The 19360-nt window shown below is 43.7% G+C and overlaps 1 protein-coding gene across 1 annotated transcript in view; it reads left to right on the top strand.

Moving 5' to 3' along the window:
- Positions 1-14785, top strand: part of SPEF2 (sperm flagellar 2) — a 171720-nt gene extending 156935 nt beyond the window's left edge. The window contains exons 33-36 of the mRNA XM_060007077.1: positions 2732-2911; positions 9188-9427; positions 9622-9744; positions 14696-14785. Of these exons, the coding sequence (XP_059863060.1) occupies positions 2732-2911; positions 9188-9427; positions 9622-9744; positions 14696-14785 (633 nt within the window). The remainder of the gene's footprint in view (positions 1-2731; positions 2912-9187; positions 9428-9621; positions 9745-14695) is intronic.
- The last annotated feature ends 4575 nt before the right edge of the window (positions 14786-19360 follow it).

The raw sequence follows: 19360 nt of genomic DNA, 5'->3' as shown, positions 1-19360 counted from the left end.
GGAACAAAAACAGAAATATAGATCAATGGAACAGGATAGAAAGCCTAGAGATAAACCCACACACATATGGTCATCTTATCTTTTTTTTTTTTTGCGGTACATGGCCTCTCACTGTTGTGGCCTCTCCTGTTGCGGAGCACAGGCTCCGGATGCACAGACTCAGCAGCCATGGCTCACAGGCCTAGCCGCTTCGCAGCATGTGGGCTCCTCCTGGACCAGGGCACGAACCTGTGTCCCTGCATCAGCAGGTGGACTCTCAACCACTGCACCACCAGGGAAGCCCGGTCACCTTATCTTTGATAAAGGAGGCAAGAATATACAATGGAGAAAAGACAGCCTCTTCAATAAGTGGTGCTGGGAAAACTGTACAGCTACATGTAAAAGAATGAAATTAGAACACTCCCTAACACCATACACAAAAATAAACTCAAAATGGATTAAAGAACTAAATGTAAGACTGGACACTATAAAACTCATAGAGGGAAACATAGGAAGAACACTCTTTGACATAAATCACAGTAAGATCTTTTTTGACCCACCTCCTAGAGAAATGGAAATAAAAACAAAAATAAACAAATGGGACCTAATGAAACTTAAAATCTTTTGCACAGCAAAGGAAAACATAAACAAGAGAAAAAGACAACCTTCAGAATGGGAGAAAATATTTGCAAATGAAGCAACTGACAAAGGATTAATATCCAAAATATACAAGCAGCTCAATATCAAAACATAGAGCATTCATTCCAAAAATGGGCAGAAGACCTAAATAGACATTTCTCCAAAGAAGATATACAGATTGCCAACAAACACATGACAGGATGCTCAACATCATTAATCATTAGAGGAATGCAAATCAAAACTACAATGAGGTATCACCTCACACTGGTCAGAATGGCCATCATCAAAAAAATCTATAAACAATAAATGCTGGAGAGGGTGTAGAGAAAAGGGAACCCACTTGCACTCTTTGTGGGACTGTAAATTGATACAGCCAGTATGGAGAACAGTATGAATGTTCCTTAAGAAACTAAAAATAGAACTACTAGGCATATACCTTGAGAACCATAATTTAAAAAGAGACACGGGGGCTTCCCTGGTGGCTCAGTGGTTGAGAGTCTGCCTGCCGATGCAGGGGACACGGGTTTCTGCCCTGGTCCTGGAAGATCCCACATGCCGCGGAGCGGCTGGGCCCGTGAGCCATGGCCGCTGAGCCTGCGCATCCGGAGCCTGTGCTCCACAACGGGAGAGGCCACAACGGTGAGAGGCCCGCGTACTGCAAAAAAAAAATAAATAATAATAATAATAATAAAGAGACATGTACCACAATGTTCATTTCACCTCTATTTACAATAACCAGGACATGGATGCAACCTAAGTGTCCATTGACAAATGAATGGATAAAGAAGACATGGCACATATATACAATGGAATATTACTCAGCCATAAAAAGAAACGAAATTGAGAGAAGAACATATACCGTATGCTAACACATATGTATGGAATTAAAAAAAAAAAAAGAAAATGGTTCTGACGAACCTAGGGGCAGGACAGGAATAAATACGCAGACATAGAGAATGGACTTGAGGACATGGGGAGGGGGAAGTGTAAGCTGGGAAGAAGTGCAAGAGTAGCATGGACATATATACACTACCAAATGTAAGATGGATGGCTAGTGGGAAGCAGCTGCATAGCACAGGGAGATCAGCTCGGTGCTTTGTGACCACCTAGAGGGGTGAGATAGGGAGGGTAGGAGGGAGACAGAAGAGGGAGGAGATATGGGAATATATGTATACGTATAGCTGATTTACTTTGTTATACAGCAGAAACTAAACAATATAAAGCAATTATACTACAATTAAGATGTTAAAAAAATCAGTTCCATGACTTTATAAACAGACATACTTATTAAAAAAAAAAAAAAAAAAGATTCTCCAGGTCACTGCATGCAAATGTTTGAGAAGAGCCAGTCACCTCCCCAAACAGGGCCACATAGTTGCTTAAGTGTGACCTCTGTGTCCCAGAGCTTGGCCTAGGATTTGCGGGGCCCCAGAGGATATTAGGTCCCGGAGCACTAACTCCTCACGCTGTCAAATGCATGAGACACTGCATCTAGATCTGAGCGTCAGCTCAGTCATTCAGGATGCGGGAGAGACTTGCCAAACAAGCTGATACTCAGTGATAAGCACAGTCTTTCCGCATGGGAGTCTACACTGGAAGAAGTCACATTACAGTCAATAGTCTGGGGAGTTCAGTGCAACGTGGGCCAGTTTAAAGAGTCTAATGACTCAAGTCCCAGTGGCTTTGGGCATTGTTCCCTGCCTTCTCCCTACTCCCCAGGGAGTGAGATGTACCAGAAGCTTCATGGTTGGGAGTCAGGGCCCAGTTTGTCAGGATGGAGCTGAGGATGGACAGAGGGGTCCTTGCTCCCTTTTCCTACTTAACATGTCATCCCTGCCACCTTAATTAGCACATTCATTCCTAAGTATGTTGGTACCATTGATTAGCATACAATTTTCTTTAACATCAGAATGTTTCTAGCCCTACTTTTTATGTTTTTTTACTTAGCATACTCTTCAGTTCATACCATTCATTACATGTTAATTATAGTAATTTAGTCCTCAGAAAGTGACCGTATTCCAAAACTTTGGGAGGGATTCTTCATTGCCTGTCCATCTACTGTCTACCAAAGTGTATGCATTTGACCTGTGGCTGAAATTCTTTTGTGTGACAGTTTTTCTTTAGATTATTTGCTGACTGTGAGAAGGATCCACCTCAGCTTGACTACACACAGATGCTGCTTTATTTTGCTTGCCATCCGGACAGTGTGGAAGGGGTCTACAGGGCCCTCAGTGTGGCCACTGGGACTCACGTCTTCCAGCCAATTGAAATGCCTCCTCTTGGTGCAGAAAAGGTAATTGTGGTCCAGAAATGGACTAGCGTTGGGGTCTGGAGGGGATTCCAAAAGATCCTAAACTTCTAAGAACAAAGACTGGCTTTTATCAATCTCTGTATTTTCCCACGTTCCTCACACGATGCTTTACTAGGTCTTCGATAACTCCTTACTCAATTGGGTTAAGAACCAGGGACCCACTATCTAAAAAATGTTTTGGTAGTTAAATCCAAATTTGCTCAAAGTTTCTTTGGTGAAACCGAAGTTTGCTCTGTAAAGGGCAGCCTTTACTTTGCATGAAGTGCTGATCCTGAGAAATGAAAGAACTGGGTATCAACCCAGACTATTTGTCACACTCTGTGGAAATTCTATGTAAAACAAGTTCAGGCCTCAGACACATCCCACATGCATATGACACTTGATAGTATTTCAGGCCCAAACCTGGCCACCTGAATTCCACAGGCACTTTGTGTCACCTGCATCCAGTGACAGAAAAGCTTAATGCTCAATAAAACCTCACATCCCCCTGTCGATTTCTAAAGGGTTGACATTCCCTGTTTTGGAGGAGGTAGAAAAGCCTCAGAACAGGGAAATGACTAATACACTTATTAGGTGTCCATTGGCATGACTTTTTACTCTTCACCTGACCTTTTGGGACAGAGCAGTGGCCCTCACGATGGAATGATTTTTTCTGCTCTTCTTTGTGGACCCAGAGGGGAGAGGGATGCTGCACAGTTCAGACTCCTCGGGTGTCCTAGCTGCACTTCTTTTCCTTTCATACATGTTTGTCAAAACAGAGTATAATGGGTTGTCTGAGAAAAAAATGGGACGTTCCTATGACAGCTTTCACACCCCAGAAGACATAGACTCTTTTACAGGCAGCCCTATATTTCAGCCCTGAGCAGATGACCCGGAGGATGTCCTACCCCTTCCATCAGGGGCAGGGCGAGGCCAGAGTGCCGCCTAGGAAGCTGACAACTCAAGGCTCTTCACCTCGATGTACTTTAGACTCAGCATTAACACTGACACAGTGACAGAAAGTTCAGGAAGGAGTTATTGTTATTTCCACTCAAGAATGCTGTCTTCTTAGAACATAGGAAGACCATTTACATTTTCCCAAAGAAATGACGAGTTAGATGTGGTCTGCCTACATCTCTCTACAGATTGGGTCTCCTTCACCCAACACTGGCATGGATCATAACCTGTCTGGAGGTCTCAACCTGTCCTCAGGGAGACCTTCCCTGACCTGGAATGGTGGCAGGCAACCCTGCCCTGTGTTCCCATAGCGTGCTGTGCACCCCCCTTCACCATAATCCTCATAGATAACTACTTCTACAGGGTCAGCTTCCTTTCTGGACTCTGGGCACCCTGTGGGCAGGGCCATCTGTCTTGCTCTGCATCCCCTAACCTGCCTTCCTGAATCTGAATTACTGCTACAGAGCTCAGTAAACCTTTCACTGAGTGGAGCAATCAATCACTTCATTAATTAGCTTTGTAAGTCCTACCCTCTGTGTAGCCCTGTGATCTGCAAAGGATATAGAAGAAGCCAAATTTGCTCCACTAAAGGGATTCCATCTAATTGCCCTTATCCATACAGGAAAGAATGGGAGAATGATGGCCCACACATGGAGGGAACACAGAATAAAGGACAGATTAACATGGGGCTTTACAGATCAAAAGAGGGGTCTAAACCTTCTTTGCCACCTCCGTACCTTTGCTCTTGCTATCCCCTCCACCTGGAGTACGCGTCAGCTCATCTGGAAAGGTTCGAGGGCTCCCCAGTACCCAAGACGAGATCATTCATGAAGCTTCCCCTGACCCACGGGGCATTCCCGCAACTGGGCCCCATTTACATCCAGATCCTCTCCGGCAAGGCTGAGCACCATCACATGCACCTGTGCATTTACTCAGCAAACATTCATCCAGCACCTCTGGGGATAAAGCAAGTAAAATAAAGACTACGGCAAATGGTGATAGACACCATGGGGAATAAAGAATAGAGGGAAAAATATAGGAGTCTGGGTGGGAGTTGCCGTGTTAAATAGAATGGTCACAGAAGGTCTCTCTGTGAAAAGACATGGAAGCAGAGGCCCAGACTGGTGAGGGAGAGGGCCTTGCAGATAGACCCCTGGCGGAAGCGCATTTTAAGTGAAGACAGCAGTAAGTGCAAAATCTCTCAAGTGGGTCATGCCCGGTGGACCCTAAGGAACCGCAAGTCAGCCAGCGTAGTTGGGGAGGATTGAGCTGGAGGAGAGTAGCAGGCAAGGCTAGTGAGGGGGAGAGGGCTCCGAGGGGCCCTGGAGGGGCGCTGGCTTTGACTGTGTCAAGAGATGAGATGAGAAGTCACTGGAGCAGCGTCGTTTGATTTAAAATGTACCCCCATACAGGACAGACTGTAGGGGGCAAAGGAGGGAAGTAAGGAGAACTAGTCATTCAGGCAGGGGGTGGTTTATCTATTGAATCCTACTGCTGTTCTTCCTACCTTGCGTTGGGGATGACTTGTTACCCATCTTTATGTCCTCCAAAGTAGCAAGTGCTCAGTAATGCACACAGCAAATACTCGATTAGTGTTTGTGAACATGGCAGGGAAAGAAGGGGAGAAAGAGATGAAGAGAGAAGGAAGGGAGGGACTCCCGTCTCCCAGGTAGAGAGGAGGAGAGCAGACATTCCAGAGGCAGAGGCAACAGCAGGGTCAGGAGGCCGCACCTAGCCAGAAAGACCAGGAAAAGGAAGTATGTGCTACAATGGTTGCCATAGCAACAGACAGCTCTCTGGGTGGGTAGCAGCCAAGCCAGCTAGCACAGGAAGGCACTGCATCCCTTCTGTCCCTGACCCGGTGGGTCATTCACCGGGAGCTCGTGCCCATCCAGGAAGCAACTCCCCTGGAGTACTTCTCTCAAGAGCTCTTTTAAAGCCCAAGGACACTGCGCAGGAACTGCCCCATGACCACTGCACAACAGAGATGAAACCATGGTTGGGCAGGGATGGGGCACAGGTCTGTCACACACCACACACACAGGACTACTCCTGGCTGGGAGTGAACCATAGGAGCTTTTGAAATACAGGATCCACCCACCTTCCTCATTCTTGCCTACTCCTATAGCCCTCGCCATCCTGCCTCCAATTATGCCGCCCCCTTTCTGTGCCCTTTCCAACTGTATTCTAGTTCCCTGGGCAACTTTATCCCAGGAAGGCAAAATGAGCCTGCTCAGAAATAACACCTCCAATAGATCTATGTTCACTCCCAAGACATTTAGTGGGATCTCGGCTTTTACCTTCCAAAAAACAACTGGAAATCTCCCTGATACTTCATTCTTTCTGAGTCTATATCTGCTACTCACACTGTTTTATTCACCGTGGCACAGACCTCCTGTTAAAACCCACGGCTTTCTGGGTAATTTAAAAGAAGCTCAAGAGCAAAGCACTCGGGAGCAGGCACTAGTCATCGTGAAGCTTCAGATAAGTTGATATTTGAGAAAATGGTTCACCCTGACCTGTGGAGGTTGGGGTTGTGATATTGGACGTTAATAAATTATGAGCTTGAACCTCCCACATTTTGAGAGTCTTGTTAAAGCATCTTGACAGAGATGGTTTGAGGCCTTGGGTTTCAAAAAACTTAAATGTGCATCCCATTCTGCTCATTGATGCTTTGCTCACATTAGTCCTAAGGACTGATCTTCTGTTCTGCCTTCTGAGATGTGGGACTAAACAGACTGAATGGCAGAAATGCACGGTCAGGCACCACTCCAGGGGCACGTTTGCTGGGAGTCCTCGAGGGCCGTCTCTGAGAGTGTGACATAGTGCTTGCTAGCGCCACAATCTGCCCCGCTGCTTGGAAGATAATGTGACTCACACAGAGTTTTGATGCCACTAATTATTGCTCATTCAGAAGCCCTGGCTTTTCTCCAAACCAGCATCCCTGGTTTTGTTCATCCACCCACATTCACAGTCGTGGTCTTTCAGAGCGTCTGTTGGGAGCCCCCTCTCGCGCACACACTGCAGTCCGGCCAGGATGCTGAACTGGCTCCTTTGGTCCTGATCTTGGCCTCCCTCTTCTCCCTCCCCTCTCACTGAACCACTAAGTCTATTCTGTTCCAGCCCCCTAGAGAGTAAAAATAGCAAACATTTATAAAGCATCCTCAGATACAACAAGTTAAGGATTCTTCACTCAAATGTTTAAACTGTTATCTTTTGACTAAAATAAAAAATCTATTTATCCCATGATGATTATAGCAAGTCTTTGAGAAGTTGGACCCTCTGTAGTTATGGAACTAGTGCAGAGAGAGCAGGTTCCTTCTCTGTTCAATTTTGGTATTGCCTGCTTATCTAGCCCAGCTAGTCATGTGCTCACCCACAGGTTCTGTCTCTGTCTTCTCCACGTAGCACCTGTGCTGCCCTCTGAATAGAAATTCATTCATCCTTCAGTCATTCAGCAAGATGTTCTACATCTCGACTATGTTCATTTCAGTACACCAAATATTCTGTCGCCCCGGGGGGATTATTGACGGGTAGCCAGTGTGATGATTCCCAGGCTTCTCAGATGGAGACAAAAAAAGCTAGTTTCACATTTCTGCCGAGTAGTATTTCAACTGTTTAAAATGGATAAGAGGCTGGATGAACAAATAGATAGATAGATAGATAGATAATAGGTAGATGATAAATAGATACATAGATAGATAGATGATAGATAGGCAGATGATAGATATTTGTACTTAATTCCAAAAACTTCACCTGCTAGAGCATTCTCCCCCCACCCTCCAAGATTAGATTAAATTCCCAATTTACCAAAAGATATGGAAACCCAACTAAAGCAAGGTGACCACACAGAGCTAGAGCAAATACAACCTGTCTCTACTGCACTATCATCAGCCCCTGCAAATCCCTCAGAGGGGCTTATGACAACCAGAGGCTTAATTCTGTGCTGTGTTATAATCCTTTTACACATGGGACTTACGTGGCTCTTTGGAAAGAACTTGCGCGATCTATGCACTTAATGCTTCTACTGAATTGAACGTTTACAGGTATTGGCACCCTGCTCTGATTTTAAGCCTAAATTAGCATTTTTCCTTCATCGGAATAAAGGAGAATCAGCCCTCAGGTGTTCTCTGACACTGGACCAGTCAACATTCTGAAAATGCCCATTTTCCTATGGCAAATTGTTGAATATCTATTACCTCATCATCAGAAACACACACATACATTTATAACAGTAAATACAGTAAGTACAAATCTACTGTAAAGAATTTGAAAAATACAAAACAAAGTGAAAAAGAAATCAGCTGTTTGACCAATCAGAGGTAACTACTTTCAATTCTTTAATGTATCTGTTTCTCTTTTTTTCATTTCTAAGTATAGCTATATAAGAAAATGAGGATCCTGGTATATTTATTATTTGTGTTCTGTTTCCTTTCTGCACTCATCCCATGAGCGTTTTCTCATGTCACTCAGTATCCTTCTAAACCAAAATGTTCACAGCAGCATAGTATTCTGCCACAGACCAACTCTATCACTGATGTCACCATTCCCCATTTTTGGAGCCATAGGTTTTCTATTTGTGCTGTAAGTAACATGGAATGAACATCCCTATACAAAAGTCTTTGTGTACATGAATAGTTCTTTAGAATCAATTCCTAGATCAATAATTATGGCATCAAAGTGTAGGCATATTTTTCAGGCTTTTGATACGTAAGAAATTACATCAGGAACAATTTACTTTCCCATGCTCAGAATGCCGGTGTCTGAGTTCATGGCTCTTGGCCAAGTGTCAATGAACAGCAATAAGAATCCCAATCTGTCCGTATTCAATTTGTTTTCTATTTTCCCTTCTGGATGTTTAGTCGGGTTTAACCTCCAGTGTCCAAACAAACATTCCCAAAGCTTCTTAGAATCTGTCAAGCTTGAGAAATTAACTTGCCCACAGCCTCTCGACTGCAGGCAATTTCCAAAGCAAATCCTGTTCAGAAATCTAGCTTCATGTGTAAAACAGTGGTTACACAAATTCATTCCACTGTCCTTTCACTGAGGAATGCGGTGTATCTGGCAGGGTAGTGAGCAGAAGCCTGTATGGAGGTGAGTAAAACGCCCCTACACTGAGGCCTTTGTCAACTACCAGCAGAACTGGTCTGGGATTTCAACATGATTTCCAGCACAGCCAGCATATTCTATCTCTAGATTTGTTTAGCTAGTTTGCAGTAGGCACTATCATCCCAGGGCATAAAAAGTGCGGCACCAAACTGGTGTTTTCTAAAGATCTCTATTCCTGGAAAGACTTCATGTTCTCTTCATTGAATTGCACAGACCTCCTCCTTTACTGATATGAGACCCATTGAGGAATATCCTGAACTTGAGGACAATTTTATAAGTGAAGAAAGGGAATTACAAGAGGAAGGGGAGGAAAAGGCAGAAGAAATCTCTGAAAATGCGAACACGGAAATGATTTCCATGGAAACACTACTCAGAGTGTTCCGAGGAGCAAACGAAGCTCAGGACGCTAACAGATTTGCCAGCCACCAAGAGACAGAGAACATGTATTCAGAGGTTGGTTAGATTATTTCATAAAAGGGGCAACCTGTACCCAAGAAATGTTTCCCTCAATTTTGAGCCTATGTTCGTAGAATTTCTCCCCAAATGTATCATCATATAGAAATTATGATGATTCCTTTCAAAAACAAAACTTTTAACATCATCAGGATTGTAAAGTTAATCAACTTTCTTTATTTTTTCCTTTTAAGAACTTCATAAAAGTATTTCAGGACCTAGGTTCCAAGAATCTGGAGCCAATTGAAGTTGCTCTTCTTCTGAAGCATCCTTTTATTCAAGATCTGATTTCAAGTTATCCAGACTATAAAATCCCTGTGAGTATTACCCCAAGGTCCTGATACAGTCTTAATTTGGTTGAGTTCAGGTTCAGGGCTTGGTGGGATATCACAAATGTGGAGGAGCAGAAGGAAGGAAGAAGCTGAACTAGGCTGGAACAGGGTCTGAGGAAGCTAAACTGGTAATGGTGTCAGGCCAGAAAGGCCAGCCCTCAATACCCAAATGGCAGCAAGTTCAGACAGAGTAGAGGTGACTATCAGTACCTCGGTACCGTGATAGGACTATCAGTGTATGGATAATACTATTAGTACTACAGATAGGACCACCAGTACTAGGGATAGTACCATGGAGCTGCCCCATTGGGACTCTAAGGACTTGGGTCTACCACAGAAGGCTGGAGGTAGGTGGCTGTTAAAGTTGGGTGGGTGGCCGTATTCATGTTCTGCATTATTCCAGCCATCGAATGGCCCTGGCTTATGATTGAAGAGTATGGAAAATAGAGTCCCCCTGCCGAAGAGAACTAAGGGGACCATGATCCCCAACCAAGTGCTGATTTGTTCACCGTACTCTAATCATGGTACACATTGTCTCTGTAGCTCATGCAGTGACAGTGCTTATGAAGGAATGTGTGAGGGTTCCCTCAGAGAAACTGTTCAAGATGGGAAAACTGAGGACAAAACCTAAAGAGACCGGACCAAGTCAGCAGAACAAAGGAAGGAAGAGAGGAAGAGCTGTGTCTCAGAGCTACCTTAACCACGCACATCTCAAACACACGTGCTGAATGTGCACCCACCGGGCAGGTCCCGGGTCCCCAACAGTAAGGGCTACAGAAAGCAGGGGGTGACCCCCTTTCAGAGTGTGGCAGGTTGCTACAACCCTCTCACAAGCCTCACACACTTAACAGCGTGAAGTCTTCCTATTTGCCTCCTGTTAGTTGTTTATTGGACTACGAAGAGTTTGCTGAGTTTAAGATAAAAACGCTTTCACTTTGATAAGATGCAAGTGATCTAAGAGGCGTTTCTCCTGACCCCTCAGTGATAACCTGCTATGCCCGGAAATCAGTCTATCCAGACTTAAATATCTTTGTACCTCCATTTATTTGTTCTCAATTGATGATCCTTTTTACATTTTATTACTTCTGTTGGCAATAATTGAAATTGATTTCTAACCAGCTGGCAGACACTAAGCACTTTCAGTAGTGAAGTATGATGACAGCATTTAAGAACATAGTTTCTGGAATCATAAAGTCATGGGACTGAATCTCGGATCCACCACTCACTAGATACCTGACCTTAACTTTCTCTTGACCCGGGCTTTCTCACCTGTTAAAAGGGGATAACACCCATTCCTAATTCAAAGGGTTGTGGAAAGGATTAAAGGAGATGGTGCCTCTAAAGCACGGGGCACAGTATCTGACACATGGCAAGTACTACAGAAACGATGGCTGTTAGGATATCTATTCAATACTGAGCACTTACCACTGAGGCTAGTAAAATAAGTTTCCATGGGAGACAGCAACATGAGTACCAAACTCAGTTGCTGTTCCCAGGCAAATTCCACTTCTGTCTGCAACAGAATGTGTACTCACAGGAATTAAATCAATAACAGAATGATAGAAGGTAAACCACACCCAAGTGCAAAATTACAGGAATTCAAAACATAGGACTTTTTGTGCTAGAAACTGAGTCTTCAAAGATGGCTGGAGTTTAAGAAAATTGAGAGGGTGGGGAGAGAAGGTCTATGTGGATTTTGCTGTAGGGGTGGAGAGGAGACCACATCCTGGGTGGAAAGAGAGGCCCGGGGGAAGGCGTGGAAGCCGGGCAGCGTGGAGGAGTGGAACCCCACTGGTTGAAGAGCAGACAGCAGGCTGTGAAGGGCTTGGAGTGATCCCGTTGAATTAGTAAGATCAGGCCAGATCGCAAAGAACCCAGGCATCACGTGGGGAAATATAGTTTCAATCTGAAAAGCGATGGAGAATGGCAGGGCTTCTGAGCAGGGGCATGCTGTGATGTGAATTTCTTCATCCCTAAGTGTTTCTTTGCCTCTTAAGCATATCATATCATTATGTCTCTACATTTAACAGACCTCTTTTTTAAATTATTTATGTCTCTTTATTTAAACAGGCCCGAAATATTTGGAAATGTGGTTGGCAATGTTCTAAGTCATTGTACTCATACATCCCACTAGCATTTACTCTTCACATTGAGACTGATATGTCACAGGTCCCTTTTCGGCATCTTATACTCCATACTTGCGTTAATAAAGACCAGCTTTCTTCCCCACTTAGGATGAGGGGATGAGTCAGTATGACCCTGGAATTAGTGGGAACAGAGCACATCAGAGCTAGACAAAGGGTGGAGAGAAGTGGGTGGGTGGGTGTCACAGAAAGGATGGGCGGCAGTCTGCCAGCTGTGGGTGTCTCCCTACTTTTGCCTTCCCCTGGGCAACCGTCATTCTGTGTGAGATGTGTTCCAGAAGCCCATCACTTGAGACTGCATTTCATCCTACACATTCTGTTCCACATTTCAGGGAACGGCCCTCCTATTTTAAGCCAGTAAAATAATTTTCAAATCCTTAGAATTATATGTAATAGGGTTTATCTTACATTACCAAGAACAATTAGGACCCTAAAACGATGCCACGCTTATTTCCTCCTATAATGGGAGAACTCCCTACAAAGTCAGGACGATTTGGGGAACATTCTTACTTCTGGAGACTTTAGAATGACTTGATATGATTGACTTGCAGAGAAGATTCTATTGGCACTTTCCTGAAAAAAGAAACCCACCAACAGATGACTGACTGCCTTCGAAGGCAAGTCCCTTGAAGATGTGTTCTGACGCCCAGGGAAAGCTGAAGTCCACAGGGCTCTTGTTAGTTTGCATATTTCCCTCATTTTGAAAGGAGTTTTATCAACTTGCACCCCAGCTGAAGCACTCCTGACATTTTTGAGCAGCACAGGACCGACTCCGTTGTGGCAGGATGCCTGATATTCTGGGCTGCAGCCCACTATATTCCAGGAGCACCTTGATGCATTGATGACCAAAATGACCTCTGCACATTCCCCAAATCCTCTCTGGTGCGCAGACTCCTCCGGCTGAGAGCCCCCCAAATGGAGGGTATCTGACCTCCCATGAACCAGCCTCATAGCTCAGGTATCACCTGATACTCTAACAGTAGAAAAAGAGTTCATCAGTCTGTCTGTCTCTCTGTCCGATGGTTCATTCCTTCATTGCCAAGGTGCTTCTACTGAGTCAGCTTCTTCAACCCTCCCCATCCTGGTCCTTTGCATCTCCTCCCTGTCGCTCCACCCTGGAATCTCATGAGAGGGCGATGGACCACCCGCTATCATCTAATCCGGGCGCTTTCATCTGATTGTGACCCAAGGAGAGCTGAGCCTTGGATCTGAAAAGCCTAACTGTGATGTTCAAAAAGGAAAGAGGTTCCCTTTCCAGTAAGGTGCTCTATTCTCATTTTCACTAAGCAAATAAAGAAAAGAAAGAAAGGAAAAGAAAAAAAAAAATCTCTGAAGACTCAGTTACCAACACTCTCATCCTGTCATCATTTTTTTGCTCCAGATATCCATGTACAAGTAAATAGATCACATTTTTAAAATGAACTTTAACCACAGTGATGTTATTTGAAGATCTTTCAAGATAAGTAGAGCAAAAACTAGAGTGTGGTTTTTCAGGTTAAAATGTTGTTTGCTGCTATAAACAGTGGGAAGTGAAGGTTGTCGCCTAACAGCTCTGTGTTTACAAGGTTCATGTTTGGAAGCAACACGCATTTTAAATACATGTGGAAAAAAAAGCGAGTGTGCGTAATTATTTTGATACGTTGTATTTTTTGCTCCTTCTGGTGGGTGGCCTGGCTTTGTGGTTAGGAGAGCAGAGTCAGGGACCATGCTGACTGGGTTCACACTTACGAACTGTGTGACCTTGGTCAAGTGACCTCGTAGTGCCTTGGTTTCCCCACCTGTAAAATAGGGTTAATTATCAACCATACCTCACAAGGTCCTTGTATGGAAGAAATGACTTAATCCATATAAAGTGCATAGCTCCGTGCTTGGTAGATAGAAAGCACTCAGTACATAGTAATTATTATTACTATAATTATTACTGCTGGTCTGCTGGTGGTTGCAGTTCACAGGAAATATTTCTGAGCCGTGCAAAATTGTACATGGATGAACTAAAAAGCTGGCATTTCAACTCCTGAATTCAGTGTCTGCTCTTTGGAGAGGGCCCGCTCAAAGCAGCAGGGACCCGGCACAGCCAAAAATAAATTAATTAATTAATTAAACAAAAATAGAAACCTTTGGAACTCAGCGCTGAAGAAAAGAAACATATTCTTAAAGCACTTGCCTAAAAAAAAAAAAATTAGAAACTGCATAAATATAATTCTACATTTTTCACATGTGTTTGTACCCCTTCTACCTTGTGATAATGTCTTAAATTTATTTTACAAACATCTATGATTTAAAATGTAACATAGCTGGGTATTTTAAGTGGGAAAAAACAGATCATTCAATCTCTAATGTTAAAAAAAAAAAAACTGAAATGAGATAGTCCCCCCACCCTCAAAATAATCTGCTGTTCTAAAATTCTACAAATCTGTAGACATGATTAACTTGGCATTAGACTTTTCCTTTAATAGAAGGTGGATACTGTTTGTTACTGATTGATAGGGAAATAATGTTTTGCCTTTCCCATTATTGACAAACTCTGCCTTTACAAATGTTATTTAATCTGATATGACACCTCTGTTATTAGATATTATTAGATGAGGAAATGGAATCTCCAAGATCTTTGCTGTCTTTCCAAGGGCACAACTAGTAAGTTGCAAGGCAGGATTCAAGCTAAATAGAGAACAATTTTCTCAAAGGAAAAAATAAAAACAACTTACTGTTTAATCACTGCCACATATTAGGTGATCATTCATTCTAACTCATTTACTAATATTTGTGACTTCTCTTTGAATCTCTTCTCTTAGGATGTTAAAATAATTCTCCAAAGGAGTGAGCATGTACAAGGAAGTGATGAAGAGAGGTCTCCTTCCAGACTCACAGAGGAAAAGAAATGAAGACAAGAGAGCGGCAATGAATCTTCCAGACATCAAGTGTAAACGTGGTGTTTGTTGTATACATTATCATCATAAGTGTAGAAATGACCCCTACCAGGCTATGAGGGGCACGGAAAAGGGAGTCTTCCTCAACTTGGAGAATATTCTGTAATAAACTTTAAATTTCCAAGCAAAAATCCGAAGTAAGAAGGAGTGCATTTTGAAGTGATTCCGAAAACAAAAGGCACCAGAACAATATGTTCAAATATAAACATACACATTAAGTCATGAACAGTCCCTGTGAGAAGTATCTACATTAGGCAGATACAGTGAAAATTCCCCCAAAGCTCCACGTCAGGGCAGCATGGCTGCATACAGTTTGTCGTTCTCGCTCCATAAGATTCCAAGGTGTATCTCACTAGCTTAGGAGAAGGCTGCGTTACCAGCTGCTGGTATAGTCACGATCCTATTATCTATTCATAATTCTTTATTAATAGAATATGTTTCTTGTATAGATAGAGGTACAATTATAGCACTTGTATAAATTAGTGACTCAAATTCAGTGATACTTACCTGAAGAAAGTGATTTTGTTTTTGTTGTTTTCGTTGCATTTTTAAGTGAGCACTGATGTATTTTCAGTGGCTGGGCCTCTGTGAAACCCCCTCTGGGTCTCCTCACTGGCTGCTCCTTCTGTGGATTTTTGCTGGACCCTCCTCTTCTACTCAGCCTCTAAGAGTTGGAGGGCCCCAGCACTCAGCCTTCTCTGTCCACAGTCAATTCCTGGAGGAGTCGTCCATTTCCGTTACTTTATTGGGCCAAAGTGAAGTTTCTATTCCCATCTTCCCCCAAAATCCAAACTTCTCTCTTACTGTCCACTTGATTACCACAGGAATGGCTTATCATCATCACAAACTCAACATACCCAAGCCAAAGAGAGGGAGCCTTCACGTCACCCCGCTGCTCCAACCCTCTAGTGGAGTCCCATCTCATGTAGAGTCTGGTCCAAGTCCTTACCTTGAGTTTACCCCTCGCTGCCTGTCTGATCTCATTTCCCGATATTTTCCCCGAGCCCGCTCTGCTTAAGCAACAATTGTACCTTGTTGACCCTGGAACACAACAGACACATGCCTGCCTCAGGGCCTTTGCACTTGCTTTTCTCTCTGCCTGGTCCCAAATATCTGCACGGCTTGCCCCCTGACTTCCTTCAGGCCTCTGTTCAAATGACACTTTGTCAGCAAGGCCTTCCCTCAACACATAATGCAACATAGAAATAACCCACCATCCCCATACCTCTCATGCCCACTTTAATTTTTTTTTCCATTGCACTTATCAACATCCGACAAATGCATGTTCACTCTTTTGTTTGTCTGTCACTCCACTAGGTTGTAAGTTCCATGAAGTAAGGGATTTTGTGTATTTTCCTTATTGCTATACTCCTGAACCTAAGACTAAAAAATCATAGCCAGCTTTAAGTTGCATTATAATACATTTGTGCAAAACGTGTAGAGGTATCACATTTGGATTGATCACTGAAAAAATGAGCCCTCCGAAGACAATTTCAACTGTCAGTGAGAATGATATTCTCTTTTTTTTTTTTTTTTTTTTTTGCGGTACGCTGGCCTCTCACTGTTGTGGCCTCTCCCGCTGCGGAGTACAGGCTCCGGACGCGCAGGCTCAGCAACCATGGCTCACGGTCCCAGCCACTCCGCGGCACGTGGGATCCTCCCGGACCGGGGCACGAACCCGTGTCCCCTGCATCGGCAGGCAGACTCTCAACCACTGCGCCACCAGGGAAGCCCTATATTCTATTTCTTGAGAGTGACACATTGCCTAAATCTGCTTCTTGTGGGTTCCATTCCCAGAACCCTTGTCCTCAAGATGATGGAGGATGGTGATGCAGAAGCTTAGGAGGTGAAGAAGAAACCCAGCCAGAGATTTCACAGTTTCAGCTAGCTGATTCACTTGTAGTTCTAGTTATTCTAGAGAAGGGAGCTGAGGAACATCTGAAAATAGGATTCAAATAAATAAGACATCATGATAAGGACACAGGCAGCCAACCAACCGACATTTTATTAAGGATTGAAGACGACAAGGCAACATTACATTGCACTAGAAAAAAATTAAAAGCGGACACAATGGCTCTGTAATGATGCCTTATATTTCCTTGTAATTTCTTGCTGTAATAATGTTCTTGCACAGTGTAGTTAACGAAGGAAATTGCAGAATTTCCCTCCTGAGGCCCATTATCTCATCTGAACTATAGGAGAGCAACCCACACAAAGGTCTCCCTGGTGGGTATTTGCCACGATGTCAGTCTCCAGTCATCAGCAGGATGGAGCAGACCTGGTGGTGGAACATGACCTAGAGATGTAAATGGAGCTCTCGCACTGCAGGTTCTGGAGCGGGCAAGGGTGGAACTTCACACTGAAAGCAGAGACTGCATGGGATTCTGCCAGAAGAAGAAAGAACGTACTGTAAGCTCCTCTCCCCAAAAACCTTCCAAGTCTTATAATTCTAGTGAACGCCCAACCACCTTCAGGTCATTCTGAGGCTGCTTTTGCCCTGCACATCACCATGTCCTCCGGCTACAGTTTTTGTGAGATGGATCTGAAGTCTCTGATCTCGGACTCTGGATACACCATCAAGATACCTCTCTTAATGCAGACCGGGATGTCAAAGCCATTGTGTGTGGGCACACACACACACACACACACACACACACACACACACACATGGACCCACACCTGCGGATTTTGAGGAGTCTGAGGTAACCAAAAGAAACTGATGACTTATATTAAACTTACAAATAACTAAAGCTTCTAAGCCTTTGTTTCATGTGCTTTAGTTCAACCACATTTCCACCTGTCTTAACAGAGGCCACTTTTTAAAAATATTAAAGTACAGGTATTTACATATAACCCTATTAAATTCATCTTTCAAATATGTTTTTGTATTCTATTGTCATGGTGTTAAAAGAAAATTTATAACCCAATTCTACCATCTAGTACATGTGTATTGTCTACTTACATAGTGGCATAGCTGTCCTGGTCTCAGAGCCCTGGGACAGGAAGGCTCTCACTCCCTCCTGGGAAACTCCTGGAGTCTCGAACTGTCTGCCATCTCCTGTGGCGGCATCTATGCTCCCCTGCAAGTCCTCATCTAATTTAAAACAAAAGAGTTAATCTGATTTTAAATCTCCCAGAGGAGGCTATCCCTTTCAGGACTCTGTACATTCAACCCAGATACCAATCTCGAAAAGCCAACCTTCAAGAGGCCATCATGTCACATGATTAACAGCTGAGCCAACCTTTCTACCAGGCAATGGTCTGATGTACATCATTGCACTTTTGGTGTATGTTAGATTATAAGATTCGGGGATCACCCAGAACTCATTTTAAAACTGTCAAAAAATAATATAGTATTTCCTATGAAAAGAAAGGGAAGCTGATGCTATTTTCTTCTAAAATAAATATATCACCAGTGATGTCTCAATGAAGGGATTACCTGGGTAAAGATGGTCAAGGAAACAAAATGTCCGTTAACGCAACAGGCAAAGGGTTAGGGTTCCGGCACGCCTAAGATGAATGAGAGAGCAGTGAAGCTGGGGACGTTCACTACTTTACCGTGAATTTTTCTTCTCTTTCTTCCCATGAATAGGTCTCCTCCTCCTTCTTGCCTGGCTGTCAATGTCCACTTATTTCAAAGATCCATTTCTTCCTCTTTAACAAAGACATATTTTAGACTAATTCATGAGAAAACCCCGAAAGGGGGCCACTGTTTCTTCTAAATCATAGGTCAAGGAGGTATCACCATGGGCTGCTTGAAATAGCTACTTCCAGAATCATTTGCTGCCAACACACCATTGGCCTCAGTGGACGTTCACGTCATCCATGTCCACCTTCTCTCCACCCTCATCCAACCCACACACCAAATTGTCACCCTCTTCATAATCTCCCACTATGTGCACCATCTCCCCTCTTTTCGGCACTAAATATGACTATGTTCTCCAGCTCTCGCTTCTATGAGATGAATCTGAATCTTATCCTGGTTGCTCTCCTCTGGACAGCAATGTGACATTTTACAGGGTTATTCATGATATCTTCACGCTATCCTTGGGAACAAGGTAAACAAATATGGACTGAATGACAAGTGAATTTGTAACCAGTAGAGTGAGGTTCTCAAACACAGAAGATTCATGACATGAGTTATTTATTTTCCCTCTCCCTTAATGGGCTGTTAGCTATAGGAAATACTGACTATGTCTCTCTTACTTCTGTGATTTACAAAACTTCAACAAAGAAATTCAAAGAGAGAGATAGAATTCATGTGAATTATAATTGTGGTTGGTACAATGTTGGAAGAAATTTGAATTAAATTATGCTTAATAAGAAAAAGAGGGCTTCCCTGGTGGCGCAGTGGTTGAGAGTCCACCTGTCAATGCAGGGGACACGGGTTCGTATCCCGGTCCGGGAAGATCCCACATGCCGCGGAGCGGCTGGGCCCATGAGCCATGGCCGCTGAGCCTGCGCGTCCGGAGCCTGTGCTCTGCAACGGGAGAGGCCACAACAGTGAGAGGCCCGTGTGCCACAAAAAAA

Source organism: Delphinus delphis, chromosome 3, assembly GCF_949987515.2.
Source record: "Delphinus delphis chromosome 3, mDelDel1.2, whole genome shotgun sequence".
NCBI lineage: Eukaryota > Metazoa > Chordata > Mammalia > Artiodactyla > Delphinidae > Delphinus > Delphinus delphis.
This window is presented reverse-complemented; position numbering and strand designations above follow the sequence as displayed.